General features: G+C 36.9%; 4 protein-coding genes and 1 pseudogene across 5 annotated transcripts; 2 read left to right on the top strand and 3 right to left on the bottom strand.

The window, feature by feature from the left end:
* The first annotated feature begins 2,735 nt into the window (after positions 1 to 2,735).
* On the top strand, positions 2,736 to 4,884 carry HB-3 (homeobox-3). Its single transcript, XM_086229789.1, has 4 exons — positions 2,736 to 2,880; positions 3,058 to 3,957; positions 4,379 to 4,593; positions 4,879 to 4,884. The coding sequence occupies exons 1-4, from the start codon at positions 2,736 to 2,738 to the stop codon at positions 4,882 to 4,884; spliced, it is 1,266 nt and encodes a 421-aa protein (XP_086085915.1).
* Positions 4,885 to 8,518: 3,634 nt separating this feature from the next.
* Positions 8,519 to 10,614, top strand: LOC147296888 (ras-related protein RABA1f). Its single transcript, XM_086229928.1, has 2 exons — positions 8,519 to 9,034; positions 9,962 to 10,614. The coding sequence occupies exons 1-2, from the start codon at positions 8,814 to 8,816 to the stop codon at positions 10,389 to 10,391; spliced, it is 651 nt and encodes a 216-aa protein (XP_086086054.1). The 5' UTR covers positions 8,519 to 8,813; the 3' UTR covers positions 10,392 to 10,614.
* Positions 10,615 to 10,864: 250 nt separating this feature from the next.
* Positions 10,865 to 11,950, bottom strand: LOC147296887 (uncharacterized). The gene is made up of 2 exons (XM_086229602.1): positions 11,482 to 11,950; positions 10,865 to 11,142 (listed from the first exon to the last, which is right to left on the bottom strand). The coding sequence occupies exon 1, from the start codon at positions 11,879 to 11,881 to the stop codon at positions 11,501 to 11,503; it is 381 nt and encodes a 126-aa protein (XP_086085728.1). The 5' UTR covers positions 11,882 to 11,950; the 3' UTR covers positions 10,865 to 11,142; positions 11,482 to 11,500.
* Positions 11,951 to 12,104: 154 nt separating this feature from the next.
* Positions 12,105 to 15,015, bottom strand: LOC147296886 (uncharacterized). 2 transcript variants are annotated; one of them, XM_086227723.1, is made up of 8 exons: positions 14,705 to 15,015; positions 13,693 to 13,730; positions 13,510 to 13,596; positions 13,311 to 13,397; positions 13,196 to 13,230; positions 12,898 to 12,983; positions 12,478 to 12,543; positions 12,105 to 12,369 (listed from the first exon to the last, which is right to left on the bottom strand). In XM_086227723.1, the coding sequence occupies exons 1-8, from the start codon at positions 14,769 to 14,771 to the stop codon at positions 12,335 to 12,337; spliced, it is 501 nt and encodes a 166-aa protein (XP_086083849.1). In that variant the 5' UTR covers positions 14,772 to 15,015; the 3' UTR covers positions 12,105 to 12,334. The 2 variants fall into 2 exon arrangements, with proteins under 2 accessions (XP_086083849.1, XP_086083854.1); XM_086227728.1 differs by having other exon boundaries at positions 13,311 to 13,394; positions 14,705 to 15,011.
* Positions 15,016 to 15,614: 599 nt separating this feature from the next.
* LOC147296885 (cyanidin 3-O-galactoside 2''-O-xylosyltransferase FGGT1 pseudogene) lies at positions 15,615 to 17,346 on the bottom strand (annotated as a pseudogene).
* Positions 17,347 to 17,368: the final 22 nt, after the last annotated feature.

Raw genomic sequence — 17,368 nt, 5'->3', positions numbered from 1 at the left:
GTTGGACACTCACATATAAGTCCACACTACTCCACCCACAATAACACATAGATCTGCTGCTTTGATCATCTCATCGTCCCCCCCAACACACATTATGTGAAACCCAACAATTCCTTTACTTAATTAAGCGTTGGAGAGACTTTAATTAACTTTGACTATTCGAATCGCTCCAATCCAACTCATCTGAGTTAGGAGATTGACTAATTTTCTCCGTGAACAAATATAATAATTTTTTTGTTTAATTTTCAATTTCACTAACTATCTAGAAACAAATGGACTGGGCAGTTAGAGACGCATTCAATTTTATGCTTCTAATCGTACGTGTAGACCAAGTGTGATCCCTGCTAGCTAATAGGTCCACATCCTAATCCTCATGTCGCCAGTATATACGTAATACGTACGTACTCTTAATTCCTGCATTGTATGAATTTTACTAAATACATATTAAATTATTCCACCCCTATGAAATTGATTTGAACACCTGAGCCAGGATCAGACGCAACTCTCTCCAGTGATTGCCTCCAATTCCATCGTGATCAAATCGCGGTCGATCAATAGCATTATCACTTTATCACTAATTGTGCGTCCTAAACTGTCCAAATAGCACTATCACTTTATCTGGCCAAAGAAAAGTATACATAATTAACTAGCTAATTAGGAATCGATCGGTCCATTGACCAGAAGTTTGAATCTTTTGTTCAGTCAAAGTTGAAAGTAACTTTTAGTTAAGAGCACTTATCTCTACATTCATCATCTTGAGTTTAAATTTTTCAACCCAATTTTCCTTTGATAACAATTAAAAAGAATTCAAATATCTAACTCAATTTTATTTTGTAATTTCAGACTTCTCAGCAAATCTAGTGTGGTGTGCTAAATTGGATGACAACACATGTGCCCAATCATATCAAAGTTTAAATATTCAATCTAAAATCAATATTAACAAAAGTGGAAATCAAGCTAGCTAGTCGGTGACTTTATATATTCTCAAAATAGTGTAATGAACGTATTAGTACATATGGTTTTCTAAGATTTTAAATTTGTTGGTCCTGTTTAATTTTTATTTTTTATCGATAATGGTTTGATATAAGTGCTGTGGACGTTCATGATGCATATATTATTGATTAGCTAGCTCATATTGTATATAGTATATACCAAAAATAGAGAAGATTATATTCATGATATTATTTATTGTTCCCTTTTAATTTTTCTAGGCATATTTATAACCAAAATGATTGTTGAGGGCAGGAAGTTTTCCCTACCGAGTGTAGTGACCCATCAGTCATGACTAATGAGCCAGCGCAACAAAAGCAATTACATATCTAACCAAAACCAGCTAGGAAGCAGAGCAAGCACAATTAACAGTCATGTCGCCATTGCCTGCACCATTGTTCTTTAACTGCATTCCCCTGGCTACTACTGTATGTGCATGTTGCGTGCAAGCTTTTTAAGTGTCATATCCATCCTTAATTTAATTGTTACTAGCCAGAAGAAGATTTTATTCAATTAAGTAAATTGGAAAATTAAATAATAAAAAAGGAGATGGATGAACAATGTATGTATAATAAATAAAGGCCCTCGAGTCAATCCAAAAGGGCATGCACCTTTACTTTTGGTGGAAATAACCCAAAATTTGCAATTACTATTCCCACGACTCCCACCACCGCTTTTCAATTAAACCCTACTTACGTACATGCCCCTTCCCTTGCTTGACTTTCAAACACCCACCTTGCCCCCTATTTATTCCTGCAACAACCTTTTCCCATTTCAATAGAATAATATTCCCAATTAATTCAACTTACTTCTTCTTCTCCTTCTTCACACTTCACCCTCACTCCCTCCCTCCCAGACCATTAATACCCCCACTCCAACCAAAACCCAAATCCAAGTCATGATCTGAGAAAAAAAGAAATTCAAAAAGAAGCAGACAAACTGATCACAACAATCCTCACTTTTCTATGCCCTACACATAATCTATTCATATATATATATATATATATATATATCTCTCTCTCTCTCTCTCTACAGTACCCATATATGGCACCTTTGGTGCTTTGCATTAAGAGCTTCTGTGGTCACCTCTGATGAAGATTCTAATTAGCACCCAGCAGGTATTCCTTTCTATGTTCTCTTTGCTTCTCGTCCGGGGGGAATTGGGTTGTACTTTTAGTTCAGGCCAAGCATTATTTCAGTACTAGTATTAAACCGGGCCTTTCCAAAAGTCCAAGGCCAAGGCATGGGAAGCCTGACTAGTACTACGATCCCTCTTTTTATTTATTTCCATTTCCTTTCTTGTTTATCTTTCTCGCAGGCGATTCCTGTTGTGGGTTGTGGGTTTTCTCCATTTTAATTATACATACATTTTTATATGTAAAACATAATATCCCATTTTTATATATACTTTCTTTGGGAGATGGGAAGGACGGGTGTTTATTAATTCTGTACAATTATTTATTTATTAATTAATTAAATAAAAATAATGAACATGTACAGGAGTAGGTGATGATATGAGACTATAAGAAGTGATGTTATGCTGCTGGGCTAGAGCATCCTATCATATCATCCACTGCTAGAAAACAAGCTAGCTAGAGCAGCAAGCAAAAAGGGTTCTAAGTTGTTCTTGTAGTTGAAGAACCTTCTCTGCATCCTCTTTTGGTTATTGGCTACTACTACTTTAATATCTACCTACCTAGCTCGATCTCTAGCTGTGTTCCCCTTAGACCTCAGTCATCACCATCATGGCTTCATCAAACAGACACTGGCCAAGCATGTTCAAGTCCAAGCCTTCTACTTGCAGCACCCACCACCAATGGCAGCATGACATCAACCCCTCTCTCGTGTCAAATGGATCATCCTGCCACAGACCCCCTTACACCACTTCAGGTACAACAAGAGATCGAACTCCCCAATATAATTAATCTCCCATCACTTTTACCGTCGGTCCATATACATTAATTCATTTATGTCAATTAATTAATAATCAAGCTCTCATGCCCTTGAACCTTATTATGTGAAATGAACAAGGCTTTGTTATTAAATATGTATATATGAATGCAACAGTTGGTGGTGGTGGAGGGTGTGAGGAACGTAGTCCGGAGCCAAAGCCGAGATGGAACCCAAAGCCGGAGCAAATTCGGATACTGGAAGCAATCTTCAACTCCGGGATGGTGAATCCTCCGAGGGAAGAGATAAGGAAGATCAGGGCTCAGCTGCAAGAGTACGGCCAAGTTGGGGACGCCAACGTTTTCTACTGGTTCCAGAACCGAAAGTCCCGAAGCAAACACAAGCTCCGCCACCAGCAGCAGCTCCACCACAACTCCTCCAAACAACAACACCAAACCCCTCCTAATCCTATCATCACATCTCTCACCACCAACAATACTATCATTAATGCTGCTCCTTCCTCCTCCTCCTCCTCCTCCTCTGACAAATCCTCCCCCAAATTACTACCCAACAAGACTGCACCCTTCTCTATGGACCTTTCCAATTCTCCGACTGCTTCGGTCAACCAGCAGCAGACCTTTTTTCAGCCTCATCACAATCATGATCTCTTGCCTGAACCCTTCTTCTTTCCGATGCACCAGTCCAGTGGTACCAGTACTGGACTCAACAACTCTAGTACTAACTCTAATTTTAGTACTGGCCATGGTACTACTACACAAGGCTTTTGCTTCTCTGATCAGCTCATGATGTCTAATGTGGTTCATCATGTTCCTCATCCTCATGAGCACCCCATTGGGCCTTGCACTAGTCTCTTGCTGAGTGAGATTATGAACCATGGACCCTCATCAAGGAAAGATCATGATCAACAAGGGTTCAAGGCCATGAAGATCATGGACCAAAATCTGATCCATTACAACAACATTGTCACCACTTCTCCAACTAGTCATCCTACTGTTGCTTCTCACAGTGCTGCTACTAATATTGTTCCTGTTCCATCCTCCATGAGTCAGATTCAAGGTAAACCCAAAAAAAAAAAAAACAAACTTCTTTTTCCTTTTCATTCTATATATTCAAGGTAATAAAGAGACTGAATTACAAATTTTGTTTGGATCTGCATAATAACTTCATATACATGCATGACCAAGTTCACATAAGAAAAGGGGTCAAAGTGGGTTGAAATGATTTGGCCTGAAATGAATTAAGCAAGGGCCAGGTTTGTAATATTAGGTGTGGAGCGAGGGTAGTTCGGTCTTTCAGGAAGCAGGATAGCTAGGTTTTTCTGTTTGGGATAATAGGATATTAGGATGGACGTGTGCATGGGTTTGATTGACGAGTGACTAGTCTTTCTGTCTTTGTGTTGAGTTTGGGCAATTCGAGTTGGACACGCACGCATATATTGTTCAGATGATGATGATCAGAATTGATACTATGTTGGCAGGTGTTGGTGAAGCGGGTGCAATGGGCCCGGGAGGGGCGGCGAAATCAACGGTGTTCATAAACGACGTCGCATTCGAGGTGGCTGCGGGACCCTTCAACTTGCGTGAGGCTTTCGGGGATGACGCCGTTCTTATTCACTCCTCTGGTCAGCCCGTTCTCACCAATGAGTGGGGAGTCACCCTCCACTCCCTCCACCATGGCGCATTTTATTACCTGGTGCGCAGTTACACTTACACCATACCTTTTTCTCTATTTATTTTCTCAAATAAATATTTGGGTTTTTTGCTTTTAATTAAAATAGTGAAAATCGTTCTATAATTCGTTGCTATCCGGATATGACCAAATTCAGCGTGATCATTTTTTTTTTTTTTTGTGGGTCTAATTGCTTGATCTATTAGCTGCATGTATTCCCATTGTACGAATGTGATTTGTATTGCTTTTATTAATTACTTACTTACAGTTCATTAGTTAATAATGTTGTGTTCTTATTGGACATTGCAGATTTAGGAGAGTGGAAGCAAGCTTTGCTAGAAGGGCTCTGGTTTCTGTGCCTTCTTTCTTGATCGGTCTTCTCTCGGCTAGGGTTTACAATTAATTTTAATTAATTAATTAGCTAGCTAGGGCTTTGATCAGTTTAATGGGATCAATTAGGGGTAATTTCAAAGTTTGTGGAACTATCGATCTATATATGTATTAATTGATCATGATATATGTTACTTGTTAAAGCATTACCGATATATATATATGTACTTAATTTCCTGTGGGATGTGCTTTTCAAAAAGTTTAATTAATTAACCACAGCATGTTCATATAACTTGTGCATATGTAATGCAGGTATGTACTGATGGAACGATCCTCCAAATTTCTGCCAGTTTTGGATTTAGTAGCTTATTGGTGAAGGAAGCCAGACATGATTTGCTTTCAATTTTTAAGCATTTTATATATTTAGATCAAGATGCCACGTTTATACCACAAGAAACTGCATGTCCATCACTCATCAGTTGCTAGCTAGCTATCGCCTAAAATATGGAAATTAAAAGAATCTATAAAGATCCAAACAGTTGGCTAAAGAAAAACACTGGTGAGCTATTTATGCTTCATAGGCTAAGTTGATATATAAATGTGAGTGATCACCGGCCCTATAAATTGCAACCAATTAGGAAATTATATATTTGTTATTTGGTTATGTTAGTTGAAGGAATTATTGTAGGAATATATATATATATATAATCATTATATATATAAATACAGTGATTTAATAATAAGATGAAGAATGATCACATGCTTATATCTTCCCTTGCGGCCTTGTTATATATATATATATATATATATATATGCAAAAGATAATTCTTCAACAAAGACATAAAAGTATTCAGTTTTAATTATGAAAATAAAAAATTTCTCAAATAAATTTCTTTTGAGGAAGCTATATAGCCTATATATATGTGTATACATAGATATATATAATCGATATCCATAGCCAAAAAAAAAAAATGATATATATAATGTCATATATTCTATATATCACTGGATGAGGAGTACATGTCAATTCTTTACCCATATAATATATTGTACTACTCATACATCTTTTTACCGAGATATAAATTGACGGATCATCCAAGCTTATAAAAGAAAGATGATATATGACGTATAGAGATTTAGCATCCCGGCCAAAAGTTATGCTTGTGGCATATATAGCATAAGTGGATAGTATTAGGAGAAGAACACGGAGATTTATAGATAGTTTTGTTGGGCCATGGAAATGTTTAAGAACAGCAGGTAGCTATATGCCTATATATAGCTAGCTAGCTAGCTAATTTGTTGCATATATATATATATATATATAGACAACATAAATTAGGGCTTTTTGATTAAAGGACCCACATACACATAGTCGCATATATATATATATATATTTTCTGATACATCAGATTGCTGATAGAAGGTGTATAATATAGAAAGTGACAGGGAAGTTAGTTTCACGAATCAGAGGGCCTGAGACCAGAAACGGAAAGGTATTAATGTTTGACAAACACTGGTTCCACCCACCCGGCATGAGCTGGTTTTCAAATTTCAACCTCAATAACAACATCAATCACTGTATGTGGGTTAATTATTTTCTCATACATGCTATGCTGTATAATGCTTGCCTACTCCTAAGTCCGAGCTTCTTGGTGTGAGTGGTGGTTGACGGGGCCTAGCTGGCCGGTCAACTTTGGTTGAGTGGTGGAGATTTGTAACGTGCAACCTGGTGCCAACAGTATAAATTTACTATTTACTTACTTGGATTTGATTGACGTACTGATTTTGATATATCAAACAAGAGCTCTGCCAAAATTCCTTTCCTATTTATCTACCCACGACGTCAACACTAGTACTGTACATTTTGCATGAACTATCACGTATCATAATAAGTCACAGATTTTACAGGCGGTGTAAAATAGCTAGATATATATATAGATCGAGTCATAGAGGTAATTATACATTTATACATATATATATATAACGATCGAGCCAGCGTTTCTGTGTATATATATAACTTAACGTGGCACGTTCACAGTGGTTCCTCGTCTGAAACTGCAAGCTTTTGCTTTGCAGCAGCCCTCCACGAGCGGATTAGGTGATGAAGGGAACAGTCTTACAGTCATGAGGCACCAGCCAGGATGGGATTGTTCTGCTTCTAGCTAGCTAGCTAGGCCATGTCCTACTTATTTCATCTCAAAATTAATTGATGTGAAAGGAGATCCACACGCTAGCTTAATTAATTCATTCATTCGTTACTTACAACATAATTAATGTTCGAGTATATTGACCAATTGTACCAAGCTAATTAATCCTGCCGGGTTTTTTTTCCCCACAAGCTTACAACTTTACAAGCAGCTATGAAACCATCATATATTTATAAGTTATAAGTTTATAACGTATTGGTTTTATTAAATTCAAATTAAGAGTAACTTTTAGAATTTAGAGACACCAAAATAAATCTTAAGTTTCTTAGAGTCCATTTGAGATTGTACTTAATTAGACAATTAAAAATTATTGTAGATGACAATTTTAGATCACTCACAATAGTTTTGATATTTAGTAATAAAAACAAAAATTATAGCGTAATCTCACAATTCTATGTCACTCAATACAGTTTTAAAACTGTTGTGAATAAAAATTGTTGGTCTTATTAATAAAAATTTTGAGTTGCCTAATATACCCTCAATGTCATTCAAAATGACAGAGAGTTGTCTCTTATTTCAAGCACTTTCAACATTATATTTATTTTAATAATTATAACTGTTATTCCTCACAACAATACCGAAGTAAGTCTCTTATTACTTGATATAAGCGTGTTGCATGTCAGGTAATTTTGTGAGAGTAAAGGAATATATTAATCTCTCATATTTGAAGATCCAACACATTTATTTAGGATAAAAGCTCGAAATTCAGGTTTGGGGTCAAGCTCCTTATGTCCTTTTTTATGTGAGGTTTGAAAAATAATGTATAGATGAAATCTTAAAGATAGAATTTTAAATTTTGAAATCTATTTTAAGATAGAATATTTGGTTTTTTGAATAAGTCGTTTTAACTTTTAAGATAGATCCTTTAAAACCTTATCATGAATATTTAGAATGTCAAAGATATTTTTGTCTCCACAAATTATACAAAGCAATATTTAATATGTTTCATATTGTATATAGATTTTCCAATTGTAAATGTATAGTCTTACAAACGAAATCCAAATAGGTCTTATCACAAAAACAAAAACAAAAACAAAAATGAAAAAGAAAAGTGCAAAGGGGGATTAATTTATAACTATATGTAAAGAGTGATTTCAATTGGTCTTGTTCCTTCTCCCGCTAATAAAAAAAAAATTGCCATATATGGCGTTGAATTCAATCCTATATTTTCTGTGATAAAATTTGTTATTTGTTATTTTTTATTTTTTGGTCAAAATAATAAAATTATTTATTTATAGCTGATTTTTATTTTATGTAATAATAAATTAATAATAATATAAAGTTTTTTTTTGCCTGAAATAAAATAAAATAAGGGTTTAATAAAATAAAGTTGTTTTCCCCATTGTCCTTGCTGCGACTAATAAAAAGTAAAACGTTAAGAAGTTGTTTGGGACCGGAGTCCGTAATGAGAACCACAATTTGCCAACTAAAGAAACCCCACATTTTCATTTCCAGCTTGCTTGCTGTCTTGTTCAACCTCCATTGTGCTATTTCTCTCAAAATCTAACAAAACCCATTCACCATAACACACACACACACACACACACACAATACATACACACCATGCTTCTTTCGTATTTTTAAAGAAATCCCAAAACCCACGAACCCGCCCATCTTGATTTCAAAGAAGGAGACGAAGACAATAGAAAAAAGACAAAATTTGCCAAGAAAAGAAAGCCATAACAATAATAGAAATTGTGCAAGAATATGGGGGCGTACAGAGCAGACGACGATTACGACTACTTATTCAAGGTGGTGTTGATCGGCGACTCGGGGGTTGGCAAATCGAACCTCTTGTCCAGGTTCACCAAGAACGAGTTCAGCCTTGAGTCCAAGTCCACCATTGGGGTTGAGTTCGCCACTAGAAGCATTCGGGTCGATGATAAGGTCGTCAAGGCCCAGATTTGGGACACTGCTGGCCAAGAAAGGTTTGGATCCACATTCTTTCTTTCTTTCAAACTTTTGGGGTTTTTGGATCTTGGATATCCAATTTTGATTTCTTCTGGGTTCTCTTGGTTGCCTGAGAAAATTGGCGTTATTTGGCTATATGGGTATTATACAGATTTGATTTTCTTACGTCTGGATCGGAAAAGAATTGTTTTTTTATGGGGTTGCTTGTTTGATTGGTATTTGCTGACCCCTCTGTTTGGTTGCTGAGAATGTTGGGGAAAATTGTAAATGAAACTTTTGAGTTTAATTTCCAATGTTAAGCATTTTGTTTTTCTTGCAGGGTGTTATTTAGATAAGCACTCTACAAGTAATTAGGTGGCCTTTTCATTTTCTATAGTTTTTAGGATGTGGCACAGTATAGTTTTCTTGCAGCAACTGCGTTTTTAAATAGCTAGGTTGTTGTTCTAAACATTTTGTCATTCATTCAATTTCAAAAAAGGCATATTGCTATTCTTATCCTTCCAGTCCTCTGTGTCCACTGACATGTTTTGATGGTAATGAGAACTTAAACAGAAGAGGGAAAAGGAAAAAAAGAAAAAAAAAAAAAAAAAAAAGGGAAAGACCAAAGAGAGATTACACAAATTTTGTCAATTTTAAATTATCTCATGAGTTTCCCATTTATACTTTATAAGGTTTGTAGAGGCTTAGCAAAATCGTGTATATCACTCCTGAACAAAACCTGGAAATAATGGTAATAAATCGGAATGCATTTTTTTAAAAGCCTTGCCATTGTCTAATAACAAGGAATCCTGGAAAATTAAATGGAAAAGAAGAGTCTCCTAATAATCTAGCAAATTATCTTCTTCACTTCTTGTGGGTTCATCCCAAATAGGGTGCATCTTTTTTATACTTGAACCTTTATGGTATGTATATATCCAGCTCATTTTGCATTTCTTTCGTTAAAGGTATCGTGCAATCACAAGTGCATACTATCGAGGTGCTGTTGGTGCCTTATTAGTCTATGATGTTACTCGTCATGTTACATTTGAAAATGTGGAAAGATGGCTGAAGGAGCTTCGGGATCATACAGATGCCAACATTGTGATCATGCTAGTGGGAAACAAGGGAGATCTGCGTCACCTGCGAGCTGTTTCCACCGAGGACGCCCAGGCCTTTGCCGAAAGAGAGAACACCTTTTTCATGGAAACATCTGCTCTTGAGTCCATGAATGTTGACAATGCTTTCACAGAAGTGCTGACCCAAATCTATCGTGTTGTGAGCAGGAAGGCCCTTGACATTGGGGATGACCCAGCAGCCTTGCCCAAAGGACAGACGATCAATGTGGGCAAGGATGATGTATCAGCTGTGAAGAAGGTTGGATGTTGCTCTGCTTAAGTATGGAGGAATGATTCAAGTTACTTCCAAACTTGTATCCCTAGGTCATGTCTATACAGAGGTTGACCTGACTCCATGAAATTGCTTAGTCAACAGAATATTAACTCTGAGAACATTATGCTTTGGATACTTGAAAACTTGTCTATGTTAGCCAACAACTTAGGATGTATTCTTGTTCTTTCCATTGATTCAATTTGAACTACTTGCTTCCCCTTGTGTATTACTATCCTTTTCTAAGTTGAGTTTTATATAAAGTTTGGGTGTTTTGAGCTAAAAGTGAGCAGTGACTGGCTATGGAAGGACATGAAAATATGAACTTCTTCCTACTATTAAATGGATTTTTTTTTTTCTTTTTATGAATTTAATGCATATTATTTCGAATTGTCTTATTTATTGAACACAGTGATTTTAAATGGAAAGGAGTAAAGTCAGATATTGAAGGCATGTTGATATACAAGCTCCCTCTTTTAGAAACAAGCAAAGTAGATGAGATTGATAAGAAAAGTTTAGCACATAGTAATACAGAATAATTTCTCCTAGTACAGTTGGGAGCTGGAGGGGAAAACAGCTAACAATGAAGAACCAAAAGCATCCTAGTTGCCTTGTGACGCACTTTCAGTATTTACTTTGGCCTTTTTTTATGTTCGTTTCCCCTTTGCTTGAGAAGAAGCATCAGAAATGTCCTCTGTTTACAGATAGTTGAGTCTTGACATATGTGAAGGGAACAGCTTGTCTTCTTCATTCGAGATGTCTGCAGTCATTTAGTATGTAGCATATATGAATCAGTAACTTAAACAAGATGTATATGAAAAACATTAAGATGCATCTGCACTCAGTCTGTTCCTTAAAGATGTTGAGACATGTAATGTTATGGTGAAGAACATTATGAGCACTTGTTTCGGTCAAATCAAACGGGGATAAGTACATGTAACTGAGGCAGCAATGTCCCATTTACTACACATAAAGCAACATAAAAGATTATTTTTAAAGAGCAATATACATTTCCCAATCATTGTATATTATTTTTCAAGCAAAACCTAAGACCCAAAATTGAACCAAAAAATGAAAAGCCGCAAGAAAACAAGCTCACCGAGAATCGGAGAAGAGACTCATGAGCGGCGAGCTTCATCAGTTTTGTCGGTGGAAGGAGAAGAATCGTCGTGGCGGCCAAGAGAGGGCAGAGGATTGGAGCCCTTGATGACCCATCCGAGGGCAAAGAAGGAAACCCCGGCGAGAATGGCGGTGCCCCAGGCGTGAGAGTACCATCTGCTGTACTGCCTAATGGCGAACTTCCATTGCTCTCGGAGCGTTGCCGGGTCTGGGTTTGTTGGGTCGGGTGGGTTCGGGAAGTGGACCTTTTGGCCCGAGAAGCTTTTGTTTGTGTGAGTATGGCCGTTATTAATCTCAGTTGGGGCTTTAGTTGCAGATGATGATGATGATGATGATGGAGCGTTTGGAGGTGGATTGGGGTTCGAGGAGGAATCGCTCATGTCTGGTTGTGTCGCTCAAGCCTGCTGCCTGCCTCAGTTTTGGGTTTATGCTTTGCCAAGCAGAGTTTGTTTTGTATATATTCCTTCACTTGCCACGTGTCCTAATGGTGACACATGGCTCTCGCACAGGGTTTTTGCCCCTTGGATTTACATCGTCTTTTAAGAATCCAATTATCCAAACAATAATAATAATAAATTTCTTTAGCTGAATAACAATAAAATGAGAAAAATAGGTACTTTCTAGGAATTCTCAATTCGTAAATTGCTTTCTCTAAATATCAACACGATCACTCTAATGGCTTTTCAATACACAATAATATGACCAATTTTTATGTCAGACAAAATGGGGAAAAAGAATCATTGTTTTCTATGATGGTGTTCGATTTTAAACCAATAATAAAAGCACATAGTTCTTGTACTAACGACCGCACAACTTGCTTTGCTTCAAGGTCATCATTTGCGGGCTGAAGCCTTCTTCTGTTCTTTCGCTGAAACAATTAGCGTTGCACAATTACAAATCTTGAAAATCCAGAACAGAAAAAGGGATCCGAACGAAACAAAGAAATAAGCAATCAATCGTGGTCTCAGATAATTACCAGCTTTCTCTTCTTCTCGCTTTTTAGCAGCTTCCGCTCTTTGTTCCCGTATGAGGGCCAAACGCTCTGCAAGACCAACAAGAGGAAATTATGTAAATCCAGCATCTGCCCTTTAAACGATAGTGGCAACAATGGAAATCCAGCCCATTTAAATTTCTAGGAATTTCATGTCATCATTGTTTTCTTCTCCACAGAACTCATCTAACATGAGTCTTGAGCTTTAAGTAATATAATGTGAAACAAAAAAATAGTCAAAAAAAAAGGAAAAGGTAATAGAAGTCACTAGTGTTATTCATAGAGATTGTAACTTGATGGCAGGAATTATAAGGCAAGCCAACCCTTATGTCAGTTAGAATCAGTGTCCTCAATAGACATTTAAGTACCAATTAGAACAGCCTCAAAGCAATGGATCACAATTACCTAAATCTTTCCTTGCTTGTTCAGTTTTTCCCTGTTCTTGCAATTTCATGTATCTCTCATGGGATCTCTGTTTCTCTATCTCTTCTCTGCAAACAAATAGACAAAAATTGAGGATGTATAGAACTGATTTAAGATTAAAAAATTTCAAATTAAGAAATAATTGGACTGTCACAGAGCTCATATTCCACCATAGGAATCTTAAAATAAGTTTCCCTTTTGATAAATAATAAACTCTGTATTTCTAAGTAATGTGACCCCTCAAAGAAAAAATAAATAATATCGAGAATCAACAACAAACCTTTCCCGCCTTGATAGTTCAGTTGTTTTTCCAATCTGTAGAAAAAAAAAAATTACTTTTACATAAAAATAAAATTCACTGTTGGACTTTATTCAAAGAAATTTGAAATACTTACATCAATGTCTTTAGCTTTCAAGGTCTTCGGCTTTACCAAATTAGGATTTTCAATCTCAATAATACCTTGGAGGCCTTTCTTCTTCTGCTAACATTAGTTGACAACATGACAAGTGATTTCAAATTATAACTTGCACATTAAAACAGTATAAAACAAGATGAAAACTTCCTACAGAGATAACAGTTCATGTTTTACTAACTTCATCTCGTCCTTCAGATTCTTCTTCAGACCCTTCTTCAGATCCTTCTACAGATTCCACTTCATCCTCTTCATGCTCAGCTTCTCGCTAATAAAAACAAACAACATAACTTAATTTTACTGAAAATCAATAACCTATATCATAATAATATATGTGCGCACTGTGAGAGAGAGAGAGAGAGACCTTTTTAAAAGTGTGAGGTCGGGTAGAGGTACCAGCAACTGCAAATATAAACAAAAAAAATAAAAACTGAAGTCAGCAAAGCTTAATTTTGACATCAACATAACTATCAGAAGCTGGAAGTCGTGTTCTCTAAATACTAGAAATACTAGAAAGCACATGAGAACTCTATATAGCAATCTAATATCAACCAACAGAAACTAGAAGTAGTAGAAAAATTTAGTGGCATTTACTTTCATGTCTATTCTCCCTCCCACTCTCTCACATAAACAAAGTGTAAAGACAGCCATTAAATTATGAAAGAAAAAAAAGAAAAACACAGATTTTGACAACATGTAGTTGGGCACAAGAGTCTATGTCATGCCCATACTTCTTATGTCACATTACCACTAAACAAACCATCTCTCCTTCCATCTCAACAATAATAGAAAGATGGGAATCTTACCCAAAGTTACTCACCCTTTTACAAGTTTTATTTTTCTTTTCTTTCTCATAGCACTATTAATTGAAATCTCATTATAAGCTGGGTCAATATCAACAAACAATAATGTAAAGATGAGCTATCTTAACTTGCAACTCACATAGAGCTACTATAGCCAATATATTCAATCTCCCAAAATATCACGAAATCTTATAATTTTTATTTTATTTTTTATATAACCTTACAATAACTTCTTAAAATCGTGAATAATAACTCCCTAAATTCTACCTAAAATCGTCTGCATGGTCTCCGAATTGTAATATTAATCAAACCAACATTCGATTCAATTCAATTACTCATTAAATACAACATGAAACCAAATTAACCAATAGATTAAACAACAGTCACACAAGATCTAACGAGCCAAGCAGACCTTAATCCTTTGTTTGGTAAACGATAAACCCCAGAAGGCGGGAAGGAAAAGTAAATACAATAAAATAACACAGCTAGCATAAATAATTAAGTCTTTTTTCTCTGGAACCAAACAAAAAATTTGAAAGAGAAAGAGAAAAAATTGTGAATTGGTTGACTTACGAAGATCTTCTGGAGTAGAGAACTGGCGGTGACCAGTGGGCTTGCTCTTGAACTTTCCCCTTCCCATCGTTTGAAAACAAAAACACGGAAGAAGAAGACGACGCAGCAAATTTCGGTTCGAAGCCGATGAAACTGAGAAGCTGTTTTGAAATCACAGCTTTTTAAATAAAATTAAGTTTGCTTGATTATGGTTTTTTGGGCCCTTCCACGGATTTCCAAAACCCTAGGGGACAAGGAATTGCGAAAGGCGTGGTGTGGAAGGAAACCTTATATGTGAATGATTGACTTCTGCTACTGGGCCTAGTGATTCATGGAGGACATGAGAGCCCATTATATACCAAGGAACCAATTTCACAAGTTTGGTCCATCTTCAAATATCCATCATTTATCCCCAAAATTAGCATGCAAAATCCTTATAACAAAAAAACAAATTAATAAGAACACAATGTTGTGCAAATTGAAATTGTTAACTTGGAGACAATATTGGTGTTGGTCCTTTTAAAAAAAAATCAAAATGAAACTTTCATTACCTAGGAAGTAGAAGATACATCTACATAAGATGTTCAAGAAGCCAAGAAGGCCCATCTTCTAACCAAAACAAAGCATGAGGCAAACTAAGAGCTTTTTCAGCAAATGTGCCACATTATTACAAATACGTGGAGTATAAGATCAGCAAACATCGGACAATCCTCCTCTATATCATTAAGAACCCATATATTATCTTGGGCATCACCTTCAATTTCCAACTTTAAGAAATCAGCAACTAAAGCAAAATGTAAACCATGATAGAGAGTTAGAACCTCAGTAGCACGAGAAGATAAATGACCCTGTAGTAGTGTGCTCACATTTAGCCTGTTGTCCAACAATTGCTTGACATGCATGATAGGTGGTCATCTTCAAAATACATTTTGTACGAGAATTAAAGATAACACATGATTAAAGACCTTAATTGAATTACTAAAACTAGCCTCTAAAGTAAATACTTCTAAAAACTACAAAATTATTACCAAAAAAACAAAAAACAAAATAATCCAGATTATTGTCCTATGCAAATAAGTAACTGGGCACAAGTTTTTTCTGCCAAGTAATTTGTAAGTTGTAACCAAAACATAGAGAAATTAATCATCCTAGCAGTGAATGCAACTTGTGCACAAAAGTATCAATATAGGAGTTTTCAAGGCCTTTGCTAGAGAAAAATTCTCTCCACTTGGCATGGTTGGTCCTGACCTCCTTGGCTACCTCACTGTCATCATCCATCACAGCCTTCACAGCCTTGCAAACACCTTCCTTCGTAAACACGCCATCTTCATCTCCTTTCTCAACCTCCACTCCCACTTTCAGATCCCCACCCATCATTCTTGCATTGATAATCTGATCTCCTACATTTGGCAGCAGCACCAATTGGCATTCATTTACCAAAGCCTCTGATAAAGACCCAGAACCGCAATGGGTCACAAAGCATCCTACAGAAGGGTGTCTCAGTATCAATGGTTGCTGAACCCAACCCCCAATAACAACCCCTTTTCCTTGTACCCTTTCTCCAAATCCTTCTGGAAATGCTGACTCGATTGTTTCAGCTCCCATTGGTAGTTTCAGGGCAGCGAAAAATGGCAAACCCGAAAGCTCAAAACCCAGTAACAATTCGTGTAATTGGTCCTTTTTCAGAATGCATTCGCTTCCAAATGCACAGAATATCACGGTTTTGGGTTTGAAGCCTTGAAGCCATTTTGCCCATTTCTCTTCTAACTCTGAAGTTGGGGACTCTGGCACCACTGGCCCTGCAAGAATCACAGGCTTCCCATATTGGGTTTCAATGTAATCAATATAAGGCCCTTCCATTTCTCTACAAGTTTTGAAAGCCATTGCATCGCAGTCGTTGAAAGAGACCAATTGGCGTGTCAGGAATGTCACCCCACGGCCATATTCCTTCAATGTGACACCTACTAGTGCTCGAGCTTCGTGGGTTCGTAACTTGATTGAGGAAGGAGGGAAAGATGGTGGAGGCTCCATAACATCAGCTACTGTCAATGTTTTTTCCATTAGTTTTCTTTCAGGGCTAATCAGATACCCAACAGTTGCAGGACTAATGGTGCAGTAATGTACAGACTTAATGCCCATAGCCAGCTTACGTAACAACTGGGGCAACCAGTGTGTGAAATCAAAAAAGACGAAATTGGGGTTGAGTTGGCGAAGAGTTTGCTCAATGAGAGGTTGAGTGAGGTCCATGGCCGTGACGAGGAGAGAGTGCAAAGGGAAAGGTACATCAGCTGTGGTCTCAGTGCCTGGAGGAAGGCCATCAACATGAGGGACAGTGATGGGAATGAAGGCAATGCGATCTGGGTGGAGATTGAAAGCCTCTAGCTTTTGTTGTGCTTTGGGTGGTAGAAAGAAGGAGATTCTGTGGCCTCTTTCAGCAAGCTTGTTGGAGATGTGAAGGAAAGAGGTCAGGTGCCCCATAGCAAACCAGGGGTACATGGCAATGTGCAAGGTTTGGTCACCCATATTTGCACCAACTTAGCTCAAGTGAAAGCAGACCAAGGTACCATAACGCTTGTGGGAGTGTGTGCTTCCTTTTTCAGTTTTGTTTGCTGTATATTTTGCTTGAAATTACATGCCATGGCACACATAATAACGAATTTCATGCTCATTGGTGGTTACAACTAG

This window comes from Dryas octopetala, chromosome 1 (assembly GCF_963921425.1).
Source record: "Dryas octopetala chromosome 1, drDryOcto1.1, whole genome shotgun sequence".
Taxonomy (NCBI): domain Eukaryota; kingdom Viridiplantae; phylum Streptophyta; class Magnoliopsida; order Rosales; family Rosaceae; genus Dryas; species Dryas octopetala.
This window is presented reverse-complemented; position numbering and strand designations above follow the sequence as displayed.